A 19,595-nucleotide genomic window follows, 5' to 3' on the forward strand; every position below is an offset into this window, starting at 1 on the left:
ATATCGAATCGGATTTAAATAGCGAATTAGATTTAAATTCATTAATTAATTGAATACTCGATAAATAAACAGTGCTTTGACTTATAATTTCTGATGTTTTAACTTGTAATTCTATTTACCAATCATAATTCAAAAAATTTATTTTAATTTTAACACTAAATTTAACCCGAATAACAAATCAAACATATAGAGGGTGCAAAAAAAATTCCTGAGAGGACAAAGTCGATCGGTACTAATAGATCACCACTAAAACTCAAAATTCAGAGAGAGACGACTGGCCCCTGTTACATGCTGGGTCCGCCCATATATATAGATTAAATTTAATAACAAGCTAACTTATTGAATTATTCCTAATGAGAGACAATAATAACTTAATTTCAAATATACGTCAAGAGCTACTCTAGCCACTAACAAATTTTTTTTATTATCATAATTTTTATTTTTTTATGAGAACAATTTCGATACCACATTTAAACGAAGCAAGGACAATTGGACAAACGAGATGTTTCAACGGAGATGCATGATTAGATATTTCACAATTTGCAAAAGAATATGCGGCCATTTTTATTAATACCTCAAAAGAAAAAATTAATTTTAAAAATAACCCTGCATTTTATTTTATTTTCAAAAATAACCTAACCGCCTGGCCCAGTAGATAAACAAACTGCCTGGCCCACGGGCGGTCTCCTCTTTTTTCTTTTTTTCTTTTTTAGAGATCTGAGTATTTTGATTTAAATAATTTTGTGAAGAAAAAGTTTTCTTGTTTAGAGTGTATGCCAAAAAAATAAGATATTTGATAAATTTATGAAGTGATGTTGTAACTCTTTAAAACTTTGATTTTATTTGTCAGTTAGATATCACAAGTCTAAATATAACACTAATGAAGGACTTGGCATTTATTCAAAAATTTCCAAGCTCTGACAACTTATTGATCTTTTTCTCTTTTTCCGGTTTTTATAATACACATATACACATACACATATACACATATACATATACACATACACACATACACACATACACACATACACATATACACATACATACATACATACATACATACATACATATATACATATACATATACATATACACATATACACATATACATATACACATATATATATACACATATACATATATACATATACATATATACAAAAAAAATTTTATAAACTCATTTTTTTTATAATATATGTATATATGTATATATTTATATATAAATATATACATATACATATATTATATAGAGATAGGCTAATGTGTTTTCGGTAGCATATTGGCGAAATACACACGGTCCAAATTTGAAATTTCAAAATTCAAAAAGTCGATTTGAACCGTTCATCTTGTTCTCCATATTAATAAAAATGGCGAACAAGATGAACGGTTTAGATCGACTTTTTGAATTTTGAAATTTTAAATTTGGACCGTGTGTATTTCGGCCCATATGCTACCGAAAGCACATTAGCCTATCTCTATATAATATATGTATATGTATATTTATATATACATATATACATATATTATATAAAAAAAAAATTATATATATGTATATGTGTATATGTGTATATGTATATGTGTATGTGTATATGTATATATGTAATGTATATATGTATGTATGTATGTATATATGTATATGTGTATATGTGTATATGTATATGTGTATGTGTATATGTGTATATGTATATATGTATATGTATATATGTATATATTATACATATATTATAAAAACCGAAAAAAGAGAAAAAAATCAACAAGCTGTCAGAGCTTGGAAATTTTTGAATAAAGGCCAAGTCATTCATTAGTGTTATATTTAGACTTGTGATATCTAACTGACAAATAAAATCAAAGTTATAAAGAGTTACGACATCACTTCATAAATTTATCAAATGTCTTATTTTTTTGACATACACTCTAAACAAGAAAAAATTTTCTTCACAAAATTATTTAAATCAAAATACTTAGATCTCTCTAAAAAAAAAAAAGAGAAGACCGCCCGTGGGGGGGGGGGGGGGGGGGGGGGGGGGGGGGGGGGGGGAGGGGGGGTTTGGTCCCCTAGGAGACCGCCTGTGGGCCAGGCGGTTTGTTTATTTACCGGGCCGCTCGTGGGCCAGGCGGTTATGTTATTTTTGAAAAAAAATAGAATACAGGATTATTTTTAAAATTAACTTTTTCTTTTGAGGTATTAATAAAAATGGCCGAAGAATATGTATACATTTTGAGGTTTGTAGATACACACGTCAAGCGCCACAAAAGATTCGTGCTATATGAAATTTGTTTTGCTGCCTAATGAATAGTTACAAGTCAAAATTCATATCTTTAGAATACTTTTTATTATCTTATGAAGAGTAGTTTTTTTTTTTTCTTTTTCTTTTTATAGAGTAGGATTTAAAACATCCGATTTTAGAAATATATAACAATACCTGAGTTTGTTTGTATGGAATTATGGATACCTATTTGATTAGACATCGATCCGAAGAGAAATATTCCGAATTTTTTATAAATATCCAAAATTAATTATAAATTACGGATTCTAACCGGTTTTGTAATTTTTTTTCAAAATTACCCAACCCGGTTTGTAGCTAACCGGAAATACATTATCTTTCCGGTAAACGGATAACCGGAAAAATTAAAATAATTCGGTTAGGGGTTAACCGAAAAATTATGAAACCGGTTATTTGTGCACCGGAAATGTGATATATGCACGGTTATTGAATAACAGGTTTCGTGTTCGGTTAACGGTGCCCCGGAAATATATAGAAAATTTTCTTCGGTTAACAACTTCCCGGAAATTCAATCAATAACCGGTTAATGGAATAGCGGAAACCTCGGCTATATAAACCCGCTCGTAGTTTGCTCTGAACAACCATTCTAATCTTGCTAATCTTGCTCTGAAGAATCAGAAACGAAAGGAAAAAAGTAAGTTTTTTTTTTATAATTAAGTAATTAAGTTATTATTTTTTTAAATATTGATTTTCGAAATATAATAAAGATTTCTCCTTCAGTTTTTTTGTATGCATATTATGTCGAAATTTTTATAAATTTTTGAAATATAATTGTTTAGAATTTTGGAAATATTTTTAGATGGTTTAGAATTTATTTGTTTAGAACTGATCAATCAATTACAATTATCCATACAAAAATAAATCAGTAAACAAATATTACTTGCTCTATCAATAAATAAAAAATTATGTTAATTATTTTATCTTTTAACTATCTATCTTTTTTTGAAATTATGTTAATTATTATTTCTTCTAATCGGTTTTGTAATTTGCTACAGATACGAAGCACACGATCACACTCAGACGGAGAGAAAGGAAGACACTCAGGCAAATATAAAGAAAGATAAAAAAGAAAAAGGTAATTTTTTACCATTAATTTGTAATTATTTATGATTTGTACCAATCAAAACTAAAAATAGGTTAATTGCATATATTGTTTGGACTAAAAATAGTTTATTTTTTATTTTAATCGTAATTTGTAATATAATTAATTAGTTCATTTCAATTGGTTCAGGATATTGTTCAAATAATTTAGAATTTTTTCGAACATTCCAAAATGGTTTAGAATATTTTATAAAATTCGAAAATAGTTAAGGATATTGCAAAATGGTGCAGAATAAGTTAGGAATATTCAAAATGGGCTAAAATAATTTAGAAAATTATAAAACAATATAGAATAATTTTCAGAGGTCCGGACAATTTTTAATTACTTATATGTTGTTATTTTTTGAATTGCCAGACCAATTGAAACTAAAAATGGATAGAACTATTTGTGTGAAGATTTATTTTGGAGGAGAAATCAAATACAATGATGATGGGGTATTTTACAGTACCCGAGCTAAATACTCATTACCGCTAACCGTGAACCACAACTTTGATTATCTTCGAAATGAGATTTATAAATTGGTTGGGTATAATGTTAGTCAAGCAAATCTGGAAATCCAAGCCAGGTTTAATATGTCTACCGATGGGGGATGTGACCATCAGTTAATACCTGTAATAAACCAACAATCGTTCGAAATGATTTTAGGAATTGTGTTGTCGTTTTCACAAACGTTACCGATTTTGGAGTTATATGTAGAATTGGAACCGAACTACACCAATCAGATTCCTGAACCTCGATCCCGACCCAGTACCAGTCGGTATCCTGTGGATCCCGACCCAATACCAGTTAGATCCCGACCTAGTACCGGTCGGCACTCTGTTGATATACCAGTTAGATCCCGACCTAGTACCGGTCGGCACTCTGTTGATATACCAGTGAGACCCCGACCCAGTACCAGTCGAAACTCTGTGGATGTACCAACCACATCCCGACCCAGTACCAGTCGGGTCCGTAGAAAGGTACGTGATTATTCGCATGTCCCTGTGGATGCAATTGATTCTGACAGTTTGGAGAGTGGAGATGAGATGCTCTCAGGTGAGTCATCGGGTTCGGACGATGATATTGAACCGCCCAGCCAGTCACCTTCACAGTACCGTCAAGCCAGTACCCGTCAAGCACAGTACCCGATAACTGGACGGGAAAGTATGACACATCCGGTTGATAGTTTCAATGACATATCCGGTTTTCGGCCTGCGGATGTCGATTTTTTTGGCAGATCAAAAAAAACATTCGATAATCCATTGGCTAAGGGTGTAGTTTTTGAGTCGAAAACGGCTCTAAGGATAGCAATCAATGAGTTCCATCTCGATAAGAATTGTGAGTGCGAGGTCCTTAGAAGTGAACCTAGACGTTACGAGGTGGTGTGCAGAGATAAATTTTGTAAATTTAAGGTATACGCGAAGCAGAATGGTCTTTCAGAATCTTGGATTATTACGAAACAAGCATATCCTCACACGTGCACAGTATCAGCAACACGTACTGATCATCGTCAGCTTACAGCAGAGATGGTTGCCCTTGCGATTGATAAGACCATTAGAAGGGATGTGTGCTCTTCTATAAATCATATCCGAGATATCGTCATGCAGAAATATAATAAGGTAACCCCCAAGTACAACAAATTATGGAGAGGCCGTGAGCTTGCTATTGCAAATCTGTTTGGGAGTTGGGAGAACTCGTACAACTTACTTATTCCACTATTGGAAGCCATCAAAAGAACGAATCCAGGAACTAAGTATTGTGTGATGTCGACCCCGATTGACAAAGAAACTGATAGGCTCTTCCACAGAGCGGCATGGGCATTTGGAGCATGTATTGCAGCGATACCGTTCCTCAGACCAGTGATTAGCATCGATGCATGTTTTATGTCGGGACGGTACCAAGGTAGGCTGCTAATGGCATGTATGTACGATGCCGAAAACCAATTGCTTCCGTTGGCTTTTGCAATTGTGGAGAAAGAAAGCGCTGACAACTGGGGTTTTTTTATGAGATGGTTAAGATTGGAAGTGATTGGAGATAATCGATTCTTTTGTGTCATATCGGATAGACATTTGGGGATCAAAGCCGTGTTTCAGGATCCACATCTCGGATGGGATGAGTCGACCGACCAATGTGTGCATCGGTATTGTTCTCAACATGTTGCTGAAAACCTCTTCAAGCACGTGGGGCGTAAGAGAGAGGTTAGCGATAGATTCATAGCTGGAGTGAACAAATGCAAACCTAGAAGGTTGCAGGAGATGTTACAAGACTTTGAAATTGGTTGTCCGGAAGCTATCGATTACCTTAACAAGGTGGGTAAGAGAAACCCTAATGATGAAGATGAGCTTCCATGTCCAGAGAAGTTGTATCAAGCAGAGGACGGAGGTCACCGATGGGGGATAATGACAACAAATGGGTCAGAGTCACTGAACGCCGTGTTCAAAATTAGTCGGCGATTACCGGTTGCAGCGGTCGTGGAGGATACGTTCTATAAATTGAATAAATGGTATTTTGAACGATGGAACAAATCTCAAATGTCATGTCAGCATGGTCAGGTGTGGTCCGACCGTGTAACTAAGATATTGCAAAAGCGTATCGAGAAGGGAAGGGACATGACTGTGATTCCTTATCGTACCGGTCATGGACTTTTTGAGGTCCTAGTTAAGGGTGAAAAAATTCCAGCAAGGCGTAATCAGCCGAGACTTGAGTATACTCGTAGGGATTTCGGGTATAGGGTTGTTGTTAAGGACAACAACAAGGTTGAATGTGAATGTCAGAAGCCTCAATTGACCGGCATACCCTGTTCTCATTTCATGGCGGTTGTCCGCGAAATGAGATATGATGTAAATTTATACGTCAACCCATTGTACCGTATGTCTATAGTTGTACAAACATGGAGTGGACACTGGGAACCGAAAGGCAACCAATGTGAATGGCCTGCATATAATGGCCCAAAAATTATACCTGATTCGAATCTGATCAAGAAAGGACGGAGACGGCACGACCGCATACCGATGGAAATGGATAGAATGCGTGGTCGGAGACTCGGACACCAGCCTCATCGTGAGACAATTGATCGGAATGCTGCAGGTATAACCGATCAATGCCTGTAAATACATTTTTTAACTAAATTCACAATTTAATACATGCTCTACACTACATGTAGAGGAGGCAACAAGACAGGCGCAAGCAGCGGCAGAGCAACCAGCAAGAACAAGTACAACTGTTTGGCGCACCCTCGGACAACATTTCAGTCTGCGTCGTAGAAATTAACTTGTGTGTTATTTTATTTGTATGTGTTGAGAACTATTTTATTCTGTATGTGTTGAGAACTATTTTAATTTGCTGATTTTTAAATTGTAGACGATAAAGATGGACAGTAACAATCGAGAAAAGACCGAGGAAAAGAAAAACAACTGTCAAGACCGAGGAAAAGAAAAGACCGAGGAAAAGAAAAACAACTATCAAGACATATCTGATGATGATTTTGTAGATAAAAAGGTCTGGCTAGCACGTCGTCTGGGAGTGATAAAAAAGACTGGCTAGCATTGTTAGTAAGTAGGTTGTCGAATTAAGTTTAGTTTGTTTTTGGAAATTATGTTGTACAAGTTGAACTATCTTATTTGTATGTGCTAAGAACTATTTTATTTGTACGTGTTGAGAATTATTTTAGTTTAGAGGAGACGGTTTCGATGAAATTGTTAAGTTACAGATAACGGTTTCGAATACCAATTAAAAGACAGAAGGAAATGAAAATAATTAAAACCGAACAACTGGTTCCAAATCTAACAGGCAGTACAACTAAAATAGATGAATTATACAGACATAGATAAAAGATAAGAAAATAGATCAAAGGCCGGGCATGTGGCCGGGATAATCTGCATACGTGAAGCGCCGGGTCGCACGGCGGCGCCTACGACCCCTTCCCAGTTGTTCTTCTGGACTTCCCTCGCCTGCACTAGCATCAGATGGACGTGGATGAGATGTGGATGCTCCTGCGTCACCAGTATCTATAGGTGGACGTGAATAGGATGTGGATGCCCCTGCGTCACCAGTATCTATAGGTGGCCCTTCAAATAACCAACTAGTCCTCGGATGCTCACGCCGCATAGTCTCCATAGATACTCGTCGTGCAATCTCAAGATCCTCCTGCTCCTGCACATCCAGCAAATCTTCTATGGTGCCTGTGCCTATTCCCTGCCTCTGATGATCCTCCCAAGACAGATTGTGTCCACCTTGATCCTGATTCACCTGCAATTCATACACAGCTTTAATTCCTAAAAAAATAATTGTAATTCATAAAAAAATACTTGTTCTAAACGAAAACATACCTGTCCGAGATCAACGTCATGAACCAGGATGTCCGGATTCCAAGCTTGCGTCTCCTGAGACTGAGATACTTATAATTAGAATTTAGTTTGATAAGTTGTGGTTTACAAACAAATTTTTTTAAGTAAAAGTACAAATTACCTGTCCGGGGGCTGCGACTGGATGTGATGGATTTACCGGTGCAAATGCTTCTGATGGGATGTACTTTCTCCATTCGGTGCCGTCGTATAACCAACCCTTAAAAGGATCTGGGCCTTCGAATCTAGGCGGTTCTGGATATGGATACACCCCAATAGGAGTAGGCTCGTCCGATGGGATCGCTTCCCAGTTTTCTGGAATCCCCGCCTCATCCATCATTTGCCGGGCACGTGGACCGAAACCTGTATCACAGCAGAGACGCCAGCCTGTCCTCATCAGTTTTTTACCAAGTTTTCGCCACCCCTTGGTTAAGAACATCTTGACGCCGTGCGCCAACTCTCCAATCCCAGTCAATGCCTGTACACAAATATTTTCAAATTTAGCAATTATGAGTTTTTAAATAACTTAAACAACGAGGATAGAAAATAAAAATTTTTACAGTTCGAGTGACAAGTGGTCCGCTGGGAATGTATCCACTCGGCCCATGCTCTACTCTGGGGAGCCAATTCACACGATCAATTCCTTCCACATGCTGACTAAACAGATAGACAGATGCCATACATCTCTTCTGGTACCACTTGCGATAACGCGGGAGGTCATTTTGGTCAAACAAGCGACTTTCTCTAATTACTTGCGCCTCATATGCGGTAGCCAACTGAACATATGTCACGTGTCTTGTGGCCCAGGACTCATTCTTCTTTGAGCCCAACATCAACCTGTTCATAATTTTATAAGAACGTAACTGTAAATGTAACTAACATAAATAAGGAAAATGATGATGAGTAAACCTTACTTGTGCAACTCAACATGCGTGTGCCTATTCAGTGGTTGTGGCACCGGAATCTCTTGAAATAATCTGAATTGCCGCATGCAACGATCCGGATAGGTATGCTCAACGATCCAATAAAATATCAGTGGACCGCGATACAAGTAGTAGGGCTGATAAATTTATCAAGAATGTGAGTTATAATTTATAAATACGGTAACATATAACTAAATAAATAACTACATTGAAACATACCCTTCCCTGCTGAGTTACTGTCGGAAGCTTGCTGTAGACCCTCTCGTACGGTTGCCAATTCACATGATCCTCCGTCAAACTCTGAAACTGGCCCCGCGGGATACGTGCACCCTGGGTCTTGAAGTGGGAGGATGACACGTATTTTTGTGGACAACACCATTTATAAGCAAAAGATGAGCATGTATCAAGCGTTGGAGCGCCCCAGGCAGGTTCCCAGTTTGTAGTTTGAGGCTCAGGCCGAAGAACTGGAAAGCGGGTCCACGACCAGTGCTGCAGAAGCATCACCGGACCATGCATAGATCCTCTATCAGGCTCGGTAGCGACACATAGATGTCGATACAGATATGCAAGAACGGCTCCACCCCAATTGTATGGTACCGGCTGGTCCAAATTCACAATTAGATCAAGATACCACAACGGTATCCCGTCCCCGCTACTATCTGGGAACAAACTGGACGACATCAGGTCCAAGATATATGCACGTACATACCTAGCAAAATTTAAGACAATCATGGTACATTATTGATAGGCTAAAGCACGAATAAATTGATATCTATACATGTATATATATATAGTTAGTTACCACTTCAGCGTTTGTTCGGTACGATTTACCGGTAGCTTCTCAAATCGTTCACGAAACTTAGATTTCAGGAAAGTCAATTCCATGCTTCTTTCATTTCCCTCAGGCCCCCGTTTTTTCATAAGTCCACTTTGCTCGTGCTCTTTAATTCCTAACAATTCGAAGAGCCGGCCTTTTGCATTCGTACCGTCTGTACTCCCCGTCACTGGGACTCCCGTAATGGGCAAACCCCACAAACAGCTCACATCCTCCAAAGTAACTGTAATTTATCAAATAAAGAACTATAAATTTCTTCATTTTAATTATCAGTAAATTATCACAAAGAAAAGATTTATTTAAAGTAGTTCTGAAGTTAGTACCTGTCATCTCCCCGAAGGGAAGATGAAAGGTGTGTGTCTCAGGACGCCACCGCTCCACGAGTCCGTGTATCAGCGCCGCATCAATTTTTTTCTGAGGCATGACTGTGATCTGGTATAAACCCAATCGAATCAAGAATGGGGCGTATGCAACGTGGTACGCTGTTTGACAACGGTAGTGCTTCACATTTATAACATCTTTCTTCTACATTACCGAAAATAAAAATTAGAAATTAAAATAAGACTATATTTTTGAACAAGTCAAAAAAAAGAAATAACTAGTTGCTGACCTCCTCAGAAGCCTGACACACTCTGTGACTGCTGTGCGGTATCCACAACAGATCACTAAAAGTACCCCGCGCCATATCTATTTCATCATTCATTTCGTCTGCCATGCTACAAAATTAATTCAAAGTTAATTCATTATTTCATCATTCATTTCGTCTATTTCAACATTATTCTTAACTATTTTAGAATTTTACGAATTACTCTAAACTATTTTGGAACTTTCTACGCCATTCTAGACTATTTTGGAACTTTCTAAATTATTCAGGCACCATCTTAAAATTTTCTAAATTATTCTACACTATTTTAGAACTTCCTAAATTATTTTTTAACATTTTAGAATTTTACAAATTACTCTAAATCATTTTGAAACTTTCTAAATTATTCTGGCATCATTTTAATTATTTCTAAAATATTCTACACTATTTTGAAACTTTCTAAATCATTTTTCACAATTTTAGAATTTTACAAATTACTCTAAACCATTTTGGAATTTTACAAATTACTCTAAATATTTTTTTCAATTTCACTTCATGGTACATAGACATGCATCGGAATCTGAACCATTTTTCAATTTTACAAATTACTCTAAATTATTATATACTATTTTACAATTTTCTAAACCTTTTTGGAACTTTCTAATAATCTCAATCTAAATATTTCGAAATATTTCTAGACATGCATCATTCTAATATTTCGAAAAACAATATAAATTATTATTATCGAACTAATAATCTCAATCTAAATAATATTATAAATTCCTAATAATATGAACAATATTTCAAATATTACTTCGCGGTACAAAGGCATGCATTACCATATCAAACATGTATATTTTGTCTTATTCACGGTTCTAAAAAATTATTTCAACGGTATTTCAAATATTTTCAAACAATCTAAATAATATTTCAACAATTTCATCACAATCTAATCAATACTACAAATTATTTTAATACAAAATAAATAAATAAATAAATAAAAAACCTGATGCTCAACGGTATTTCCTCTCTGCCTTGCTCTTCTCTTTTCTTCCTCTGCCTTGCTCTTCTCTTCCTCGCAGCCGAACTCACCCAAATTCTGTATATAAAAACGGATATCACATGTGTACAGTAACAAAACACAAAGCCACGCGGAGCCCCAAGCCGCCACGTGTCGACGCCCCAGGCCAACCCCCACTTTCTTTCCGGTTATCCAATAACCGGGTCCGGGTTGGGTGTTCGGTTAACCAATAACCGGAAAGAAAGTCCGGTTAACAAATACCCGGGTCCGGATTGAATGTTCGGTTAACCATTAACCGGTATTTTCTTTCCGGTTATTTGCTAACCGGGTATTTTGAATGGATCCGGGTGGTAGGGTACCGGAAAGGAATCTATTTTCCGGTTAGCCACTAACCGGGTTGGATAATTTTGAAAAAAAATTAATTTTGAAAAAAAATTACAAAACCGGTTAGAATCCGTAATTTATAATTAATTTTGGATATTTATAAAAAATTCGGGAAATATTTGTCTAACACATTCTAACTTTATTTTTTTCATTTAAAAAAATACAAAAATTTAAATCTTTAATTTGAAGAATCGAACTTTCAAATTCTTACAGTTAAAAGGTCAGATTTTTCCGATTTTTTATTAATACTCTAAAAATAAAGAAAATATTAAATCTGCCCTCTATTTTTTTTTTTCAAATCTTCCATGACCGCTCAAATGTGGAGCGGCCAAATTTTTCTATCAAACTGCCCCGTATGTGGGCGGTCAACTTTTTCTCTTTTTTTTTACCAGGCTGTCCGGGGGCGGGGCAGTTAGCTACAATATATATATAGAGGTTGGCTAAGATCAAAGTGGTAGTTCCTGAGCTTTGGTGCTACCAATTCGTTTTTCAATTTGCAAAGTTCAAAACATCGATCCGAACCGTTCAAGTTGTTCTCCATATTAAATTGTGCTTGGAGACCAAATTTTATATTTTTCTGAATTTTTTTTAGTATTTATTAAGCCACTTTGAAAATCACTGATCCAACGGTGGCTTAACAAAACAGTAAAATCAGAAGCCACCGTTGGATCAACTGTTTTCAAAGTGGCTTAATAAATAGTAAAAAAATTCAGAAAAATGTGAAATTTGGTCTCCAAGCACAATTTAATATGGAGAACAACTTGAACGGTTCGGATCGACGTTTTGAACTTTAAAAATTAAAAAACGACTTGGTAACACCAAAGCTCAGGAACTACCACTTTGATCTTAGCCAACCTCATATATATATATATATATATATATATATATATATATATATATATAGAGTTAGGCTGGGGTGCTATGGATAGCATAGTGGCCTCTATGCTATGGCTCAATATTCGAGTTTTCAAAATTCAAACGGTCGATCCGAACCGTTCATCTTATTCTCCATATTAATATCTGCTTGGAGACCAAATTTTACATTTTTATGAATTTTTTTACTATTTATTAAGTATTTTACAAAATTGTTGATCCAACGGTGGCTGCACAAAACAGTAAAACCGTTGGATTAGCGATTTTCAAAGTGACTTAATAAATAGTAAAAAAATTCAGAAAATTATAAAATTTGGTCTCCAAGCAGATATTAATATGGAGAATAAGATGAACGGTTCGGATCGACCGTTTGAATTTTGAAAACTCGAATATTGAGCCGTAGCATAGAGGCCACTATGCTATCCATAGCACCCCAGCCTAACTCTATATATATATATATATATATATATATATATATATATATATATATATATATATATATATATATATTTTAGAAATCTTAATATTTTCATAGAAATGAGAAAATGAAGATATACAAGCTGAATCCCGCCCAGACATCAAATTTCATGCAGAAGGCTAAGAAGCTTTGTCGGACCCATAACAAAGCCCGAAATATTAATTCATATATAAGGAAAATGATCTGAGAGCATATTTTACAAAAGATTGAAATTTATCATAATTTAATTCATTATAAGCATCATTTCGCCAATTGTCATAATTATTTATCATGATTTAGCTAATTCATCTAATATTTCAGCATATGCAATTAAACTTAAGACCTAATTATCAACTATAAGTAATCAAATTGAATCGTTGATTGAGATGCTACAGATTAACCACATTACAAAAATTTATGTATATAAAGATGACATGAGTGTTTTGAAAGAAAAATAAAGTTTAATTCGCAATGATGCATGCATATATGACGGAAAAATATAATAATAATTAGTGACCCATGATTTTTAAATTTACTAATTAAGAAATATAAGAGCATCTACATCCCTGAAACTATTAGAGTTTCTAATCTGACGTGGCAGTTTCTAATCCAGTTTCAGGGATGTGGGAGAGGTTCTTATTTAGAAACTATGCATGAAAGTTTCTTATTAAGAAACTGTTTATAAACTCTATGTTGGTCAAATGATTGGCTCAAATTGTTTCTTCTTTTTAATTTGTTGCTGACGTGGCTTAATAGAAACTCTAAAATGAGTTTCAGGAATGTGAGAGTTAGAAACTTTAAAGACCATAATTTTTAAAAAGTAGTTAATAGTTATTTAGAAATCCTTTTGAGTTTTAGGGATGTAGATGCTCTTATAATTTGATCACTTCACTTTATATCAAATTAATTAGAAACTTTAAAATTTTCACATGTAGACGCATCACTCGTAAGGTAGAATGATTTCAATGGTTTGAATTTATCGTTTAAAACTAATTCAATAAATTTTAAAATTGAGTTCACAGTGAATTTTAGTAAAGTTAGAAACACCCTATTTTTTAATTTTTTTTTTTTAGAAAAAACCCTTAGACATAGAAACACCTAGTTCTACTCTACATGTCACACGACAAATATGGACGAAATACGGAAAAGAAAAAAAACGACACACAATTTCGCACTGGCATTGCTGACGCCTTGACAGTCTGATACATAATTTGTTTATAAACTCTATGTTGACCAAATGATTGGCTCAAATTGTTTCTCCTTTTTAATTTGTTGCTGACGTGGCTTAATAGAAACTCTAAAATGAGTTTCAGAGATGTGAGAGTTAGAAACTTTAAAAACCATAATTTCTAAAAAGTAGTTAACAGTTATTTAAAAATCATTTTGAATTTTATGAATGTAGATGCTCTAATAAGTTAAACCCATAAAGTTTAATATTTTGGTGTTGAAAATTGCAGGTGGGATGGTATATTGACCATAACCATAAATTTTTTGTATGTCAACATATATTAACTTTTTTCTATACGCATAAGCGACAATAAAATAACCACATAATTTAATTAATTTGTTTCTGTAGGACAAAATAAGTTTGAAATAAATCTGATCCAATTGAAATCTCAATTTTAAATTTGGACGACTTGTAAGCAAGTTTTGTTGATTGAAATTTTCGGAGATGATCGAATATATACATGATAAAAATATAAAAATATAATGAAAAATCAATACGAAGTTTCATATTATACGCTGCAACCTCCAATATTTGATACGGATTCTCCGGCCATTTTTATTAATATCCCTGAAAAAAAAGAAAATTTTAAAAATAACCCTGTTCCTCATTTTTTTTTAAATATGCCCTGACCGCCTGGACCAGGGGCGGCCCAAAACACCAAGTGAGGCGCCCCAGGGCCCGGCGGCCCATACCCCAAGTGAGGCGCCACCCCCTGGGGCGCCCCATTAGTAATTTGGTTTTTTTTTTTTTTTTTTTGAGAAATCTTAGTATTTTGATTTGAATAATTTTGTTGAAAAAAGTGTTGGGTTTATGTATATGTGTATGTCAAAAAATAAAATATTATGTATATGTGTATGTGTATGCCAAAAAATATAATATTTGATATATTTACGAAGTGATGTCGTAAATTTTTATAACTTTAATTTTTATTTTTATTTCTTTGGTGAACTATATGTATAATATACACACATACACATACACACATGCACATACACATACACATACACATACACATATACACATACATATATACACATACACATACAAAAAAACTCACACATACACATACACATACACATACACATACACATACACATACACATACACATACATATACATATACATACACACATACACATACACATACACATACACATATACCAAATAAATCAATTCGCATAAGCAAAATAGCAAGTTTATCTGCCACCACGTCTGAATAAACCTAACAAACGACTAGTTCTTCTGGTACCAGTGGCAGGTGCGGCATTACTTGTAGAGGCTTGGCTACTAGATGATTGGCTTACAGGAGGAGGGGGTTGTGTTCTACCGGTTGCTTCAGCGACAACTCTGGCATTTTCTCTTTCGTTGTGTTCGTTTATTGCATCTAAATGTAACAATGCAATTCAGTTAGTAATATAATTAAAGCATAAATAAATTTTGTACAATTCTACGTACCTGCCCTGCGCCTGTCGGAAACAGAACGGTGAGCCCGATTTCCCGACGGTCGCCTACCACCCATCTCGTCCATGGTCATTACAATACGCTTGTGTCTCCTCCTTCCCTTTCTTATCCATCCTTCTGAAGGTAATATTCTATCTCCGACATATGTAGGCCACTCATGCTGATCAGGATAAGAATGGAAAGATCCACCCCAAGTGGAAGCAAGGTAATCGGTACGGTACATGTCAGCAACATAGTGATCCTCACAGTAGTTCCTCACTCGGCATACCGCCATCACGTGACTGCAGGGTATGTGACTTAGCTGGGGTCCTTGGCATGTACAGGTTACCGCCCTGGCATCTCCAAATTTAACCACGTACTTGCAAGCCCTCTTGACAAACGCCATAGTGCCGTCTGGTTTACGGGTGGTAGGAACGTACTCATTTGGATTTTGCACTTCGAATTCTGTTCCATCGTTACCCATCGGGATCACGGTCATGGTTGCACCTTTGTCTCTGTGTCGTCTTAGTTTCTCCTCCACCCTTGTTGAAAATGACTGGTTCATCCTTATTAATTCTGCGGCCTTAGCACGCCGTTCCTGAAACCAGGCATTTAACTTGTACAATGTGTCCTCTACAACTGCAGCCACAGGCAACATCCGGCTCTGCTTGAATACTGCATTCAGCGACTCGGATCCGTTGGTGGTCATAATTCCCCAACGCCAACCTCCATCCCGGGATTGATATATTTTCTCGTATGCTGGATCTTCGTTGACATCTCGGGGATTATTTTTCCCCACCTTCATTAAGTAGAGATTTGCCTTTGGCATGTACTACATAGAAAATAAGGAAATAGAATAATGTAAGTAAACAATTGTAGTAAAAAAAAATTGTTTTCTTAAAGTACAATAATATATGTAAACAATTGAAATGCATGTACCCTTGCAAAACTGCTAGTCATCTCTACCACCCTTCTCGGCTTTTTCTTTCTGCAATTCCATCTAAATGTATCAGTAACCCACGTGTCGCCTCCGGTTGCCTTGGAAAGGTTCTCCGCAACGTGTTGCATACACAACCTGTGCACACACTGGCCAGTACGTGTTGACCAACCGTAATCTTCACGATCAAAAACATATTTTATTCCTTTGTGCTGGTCTGATATCACACAGAAAAACTTCCCTTCCCCAATCACCCGTCTTCTTAAAAACTGCATAAAGAATCCCCAGTTCTCGCCGTCCTCTTTACGAACAATTGCAAACGCCAAAGGCAACAGCTGGTTCTCAGCATCATATGCGCATGCTATGAGTAGTCTCCCCTCGTAACGGCCAGACATGAAGCATGCATCAATGCTGATAACAGGTCTGATGTATGGCACAGCCTGGATACAAGGACCAAAAGCCCATGCTATGCCCTTGAATTGTTTAGCTCCCTCTATTAGTACACCGTCTTTATCAAAAAAAGGGCCATGCCATCGCTCATATACGGTGCCGACATTTGTACTTGCCATGGCCTGGAGCAATGGTGCCAGATAGCCATATGAGTCCTTCCAACTACCAAATATCCTGCAAATCGCAAGTTCACGACCTCTCCACAGCCTGTTGTATTTTGGGATTACATATTTGTATTTGTGTCTGACGGTCATAGCCACCGCCTTGATGCTCATCGATGGATCCAACTTAATGTCCTCCTCAATTGCATCGGCAATTAGTGATGCTGTCAGATTTGAATGGTCTGTCCTTGTGGACGCAGACTTGCATGTATGAGGTGGTTCGCACTTCTTAATCATCCATGCTTCCCCTGAACCCGCAGGGGTTGCAAAAAGGCGGAACTCGCAGTGCGGGTGAGTTGAACAAAGCACAACTAACCTTGTTCGGTCCCTTTTGTGTATTATACATTCCCAGTTGCCGTGAACATGAGTCTCATATATTTTCTTTACAAGCTCGTCTACGCTAGTATAAACTTGCCCTGCGGCAAGTTCTTTGTTGTATACAACACGAGGACCAAAGAAACTAATGTCTGCCTCTTCGAAAGCTGTGGTGTCGTTGAATGTGGCAACCGGATGCTTATTCCCCCGACCTCTAATCGGGAATTTTTCTGCCCTGGACAACCCTGCTACATTTGCATCACCATCTGATAAGTCATCATCTTCCCAAACCCCTTGGTATTCATCCCCCGTTTCCATTTCTCTTTCTGGTACGGCATCAATAGCATCAACATCAACATCAACATCATTTCGATTAACGGGTACCGGTCCTGACTCTGGCATAGTTGGAAATCTAGGGATTATGGGTGTCTGTCTGGGTGGTAGTGGTAACTCTTCAGTATTTTCTGGGGAGTTGTGGTACCCCTGGTTGTCATTACCGGGGCTGTGATACTCCTGGTGGTACCCCTGGTTGTCATAAGGGGATTGCTGGTGGTACTCCTGGTGGTCATAAGGGGAGTGCTGATGGTACCCCTGGTTGTCATAACCTGAAGGTCCAGCCCCAGCCGAACTTGAAGGTCCAGCCCTCGTGCGGGGAACCCTCTTCGAATATATGTCCATTACCGGGACCCCACAAGCTACAAATTGAGTATACACAACTCTCCACAAATTGGCATCTGTTATTGGAAACTTAACAAAGTAAGGTCTACCCCCCCCACGTGAGTTGTCAATCCGTGTAGCCAACTCTATTTCATACCTGTTGGGGTTTACAGATGTCTTTTCGTATATTAGCTGCTTCAGTTCCTCAAATGTGGTATTTTCATTAATCTCGAAGCCAAATGCGACTTCTTTCGTGTAATGCACGCCATCTTCATCCCTTTCTAGCTTGCCGCCGACATACAGTGCAACTAACATCTCTTCTTTAACAAACTACATTTTAAAAAAAAAATTTACAAGTATTACATGACATAATAATGGGTACATTAATAAATGACTAATTGAAAAATAAATAAACAAAATTAAAAAAAATTACAATTTTTCTACAGTAGGTGTACAGCAATTGCTACAGTAATTGTACAGTACGCTGCAGTAAATACCAACAATAATGTACAGTACGATACAGTACAGGTCAACAGTAAATGTACAGTACGCTACAGTAAATGTCAACAGTAATGTACAGTACGCTACAGTAAGTGCAACAGTAAATTTGGAACAGTAATTACTAATTATTATAATTATAATTACTAATTATTATAATTATAATTACTAATTATTATAATTAAAAAAACATACCTATTTTCCCCAGTTATCGCCTCCAGAGAAGGTCTGAGATCGGGAAGTGACAGAGGCAGAAAATGCGTTTAAATCACAGGACTAGTGGGGCGCCCCAGGGGGTGGCGCCTCACTTAAGGTATGGGCCGCCGGGCCCTGGGGCGCCTCACTAGCTGTTTTGGGCCGCCCCAGGCCCAGGCGGTCAGGGCATGTATGAAAAAAAATTAGAGAGAGGGGCATTTTTAAAATTTTCTATTTTTTTAAGAATATTAATAAAAATGGCCGCGGATTCTCTTCCTTGGAAAAGTTTAAGATTTGGTATAAATTCTAAAAGGAATCCTTGGTATAAATTTGGAATAAATTCTAAAGATATGAAACACTTGGATCTCTTAAGAAATATAAATATATATATATATATATATATATATATATATTTATTAAAAAGAAAAAGAGGAACAGTTCATATTTAATTTTGGATGGTTATATAAATGATCATCCACAGTATTCTCTATTCACCGTCATTGTCTAATAATGGGAGCCCGAATATTCGAAATTCGCTGAGTTTTCTTTTTTTTTTCAACTTCCTAGAAAGAGAAGAGAAGATATTGGATATTGTACATGTTTCGTGTTTGGTTCAAATAGGAGATATATGGATCCTCATTACTGTCATTGAGATTCTCTTTCTCTGTGGGATGGGAATGGGAATATGGGATCCATCGTTTCCGTCCCTCCTGTACTAATACATGTAACATGCAATGCATAGTGATGCCTTTTATTATTACCAAAATGAGCACATGCATTGAGTCAAATGCTAAATACATTCAATTCAAACAAATGTCTGATCAAACTTATGGAACCTCTAATATTAACATTATTATTTTTTTAATATGGGATTTAAAAATGCCAAACAAAATGTGTCAAAGAAAAAACTGTTAGCAGAACAATTAATT

At 36.4% G+C, this 19,595-nt stretch overlaps 1 protein-coding gene across 1 annotated transcript; it reads right to left on the minus strand.

The window, feature by feature from the left end:
• Positions 1-16,086: 16,086 nt before the first annotated feature.
• Positions 16,087-17,365, minus strand: LOC144573632 (uncharacterized). The gene is made up of 3 exons (XM_078323410.1): positions 16,393-17,365; positions 16,130-16,285; positions 16,087-16,092 (listed from the first exon to the last, which is right to left on the minus strand). The coding sequence occupies exons 1-3, from the start codon at positions 17,236-17,238 to the stop codon at positions 16,087-16,089; spliced, it is 1,008 nt and encodes a 335-aa protein (XP_078179536.1). The 5' UTR covers positions 17,239-17,365.
• Between the last annotated feature and the right edge of the window lie 2,230 nt (positions 17,366-19,595).

This window comes from Carex rostrata, chromosome 21 (assembly GCF_964058835.1).
Source record: "Carex rostrata chromosome 21, lpCarRost1.2, whole genome shotgun sequence".
Classification (NCBI taxonomy): Eukaryota; Viridiplantae; Streptophyta; class Magnoliopsida; order Poales; family Cyperaceae; genus Carex; species Carex rostrata.

Bases quoted from the DNA above. Each gene is read 5' to 3' on its own strand.
- LOC144573632 (XM_078323410.1), bottom strand. From the start codon at position 17,238: ATGATTAAGAAGTGCGAACCACCTCATACATGCAAGTCTGCGTCCACA. The intron at 16,286-16,392 runs GTACATGCATTT...TTTTCTATGTAG, and splicing joins TGACTAGCAGTTTTGCAAGG to TACATGCCAAAGGCAAATCT.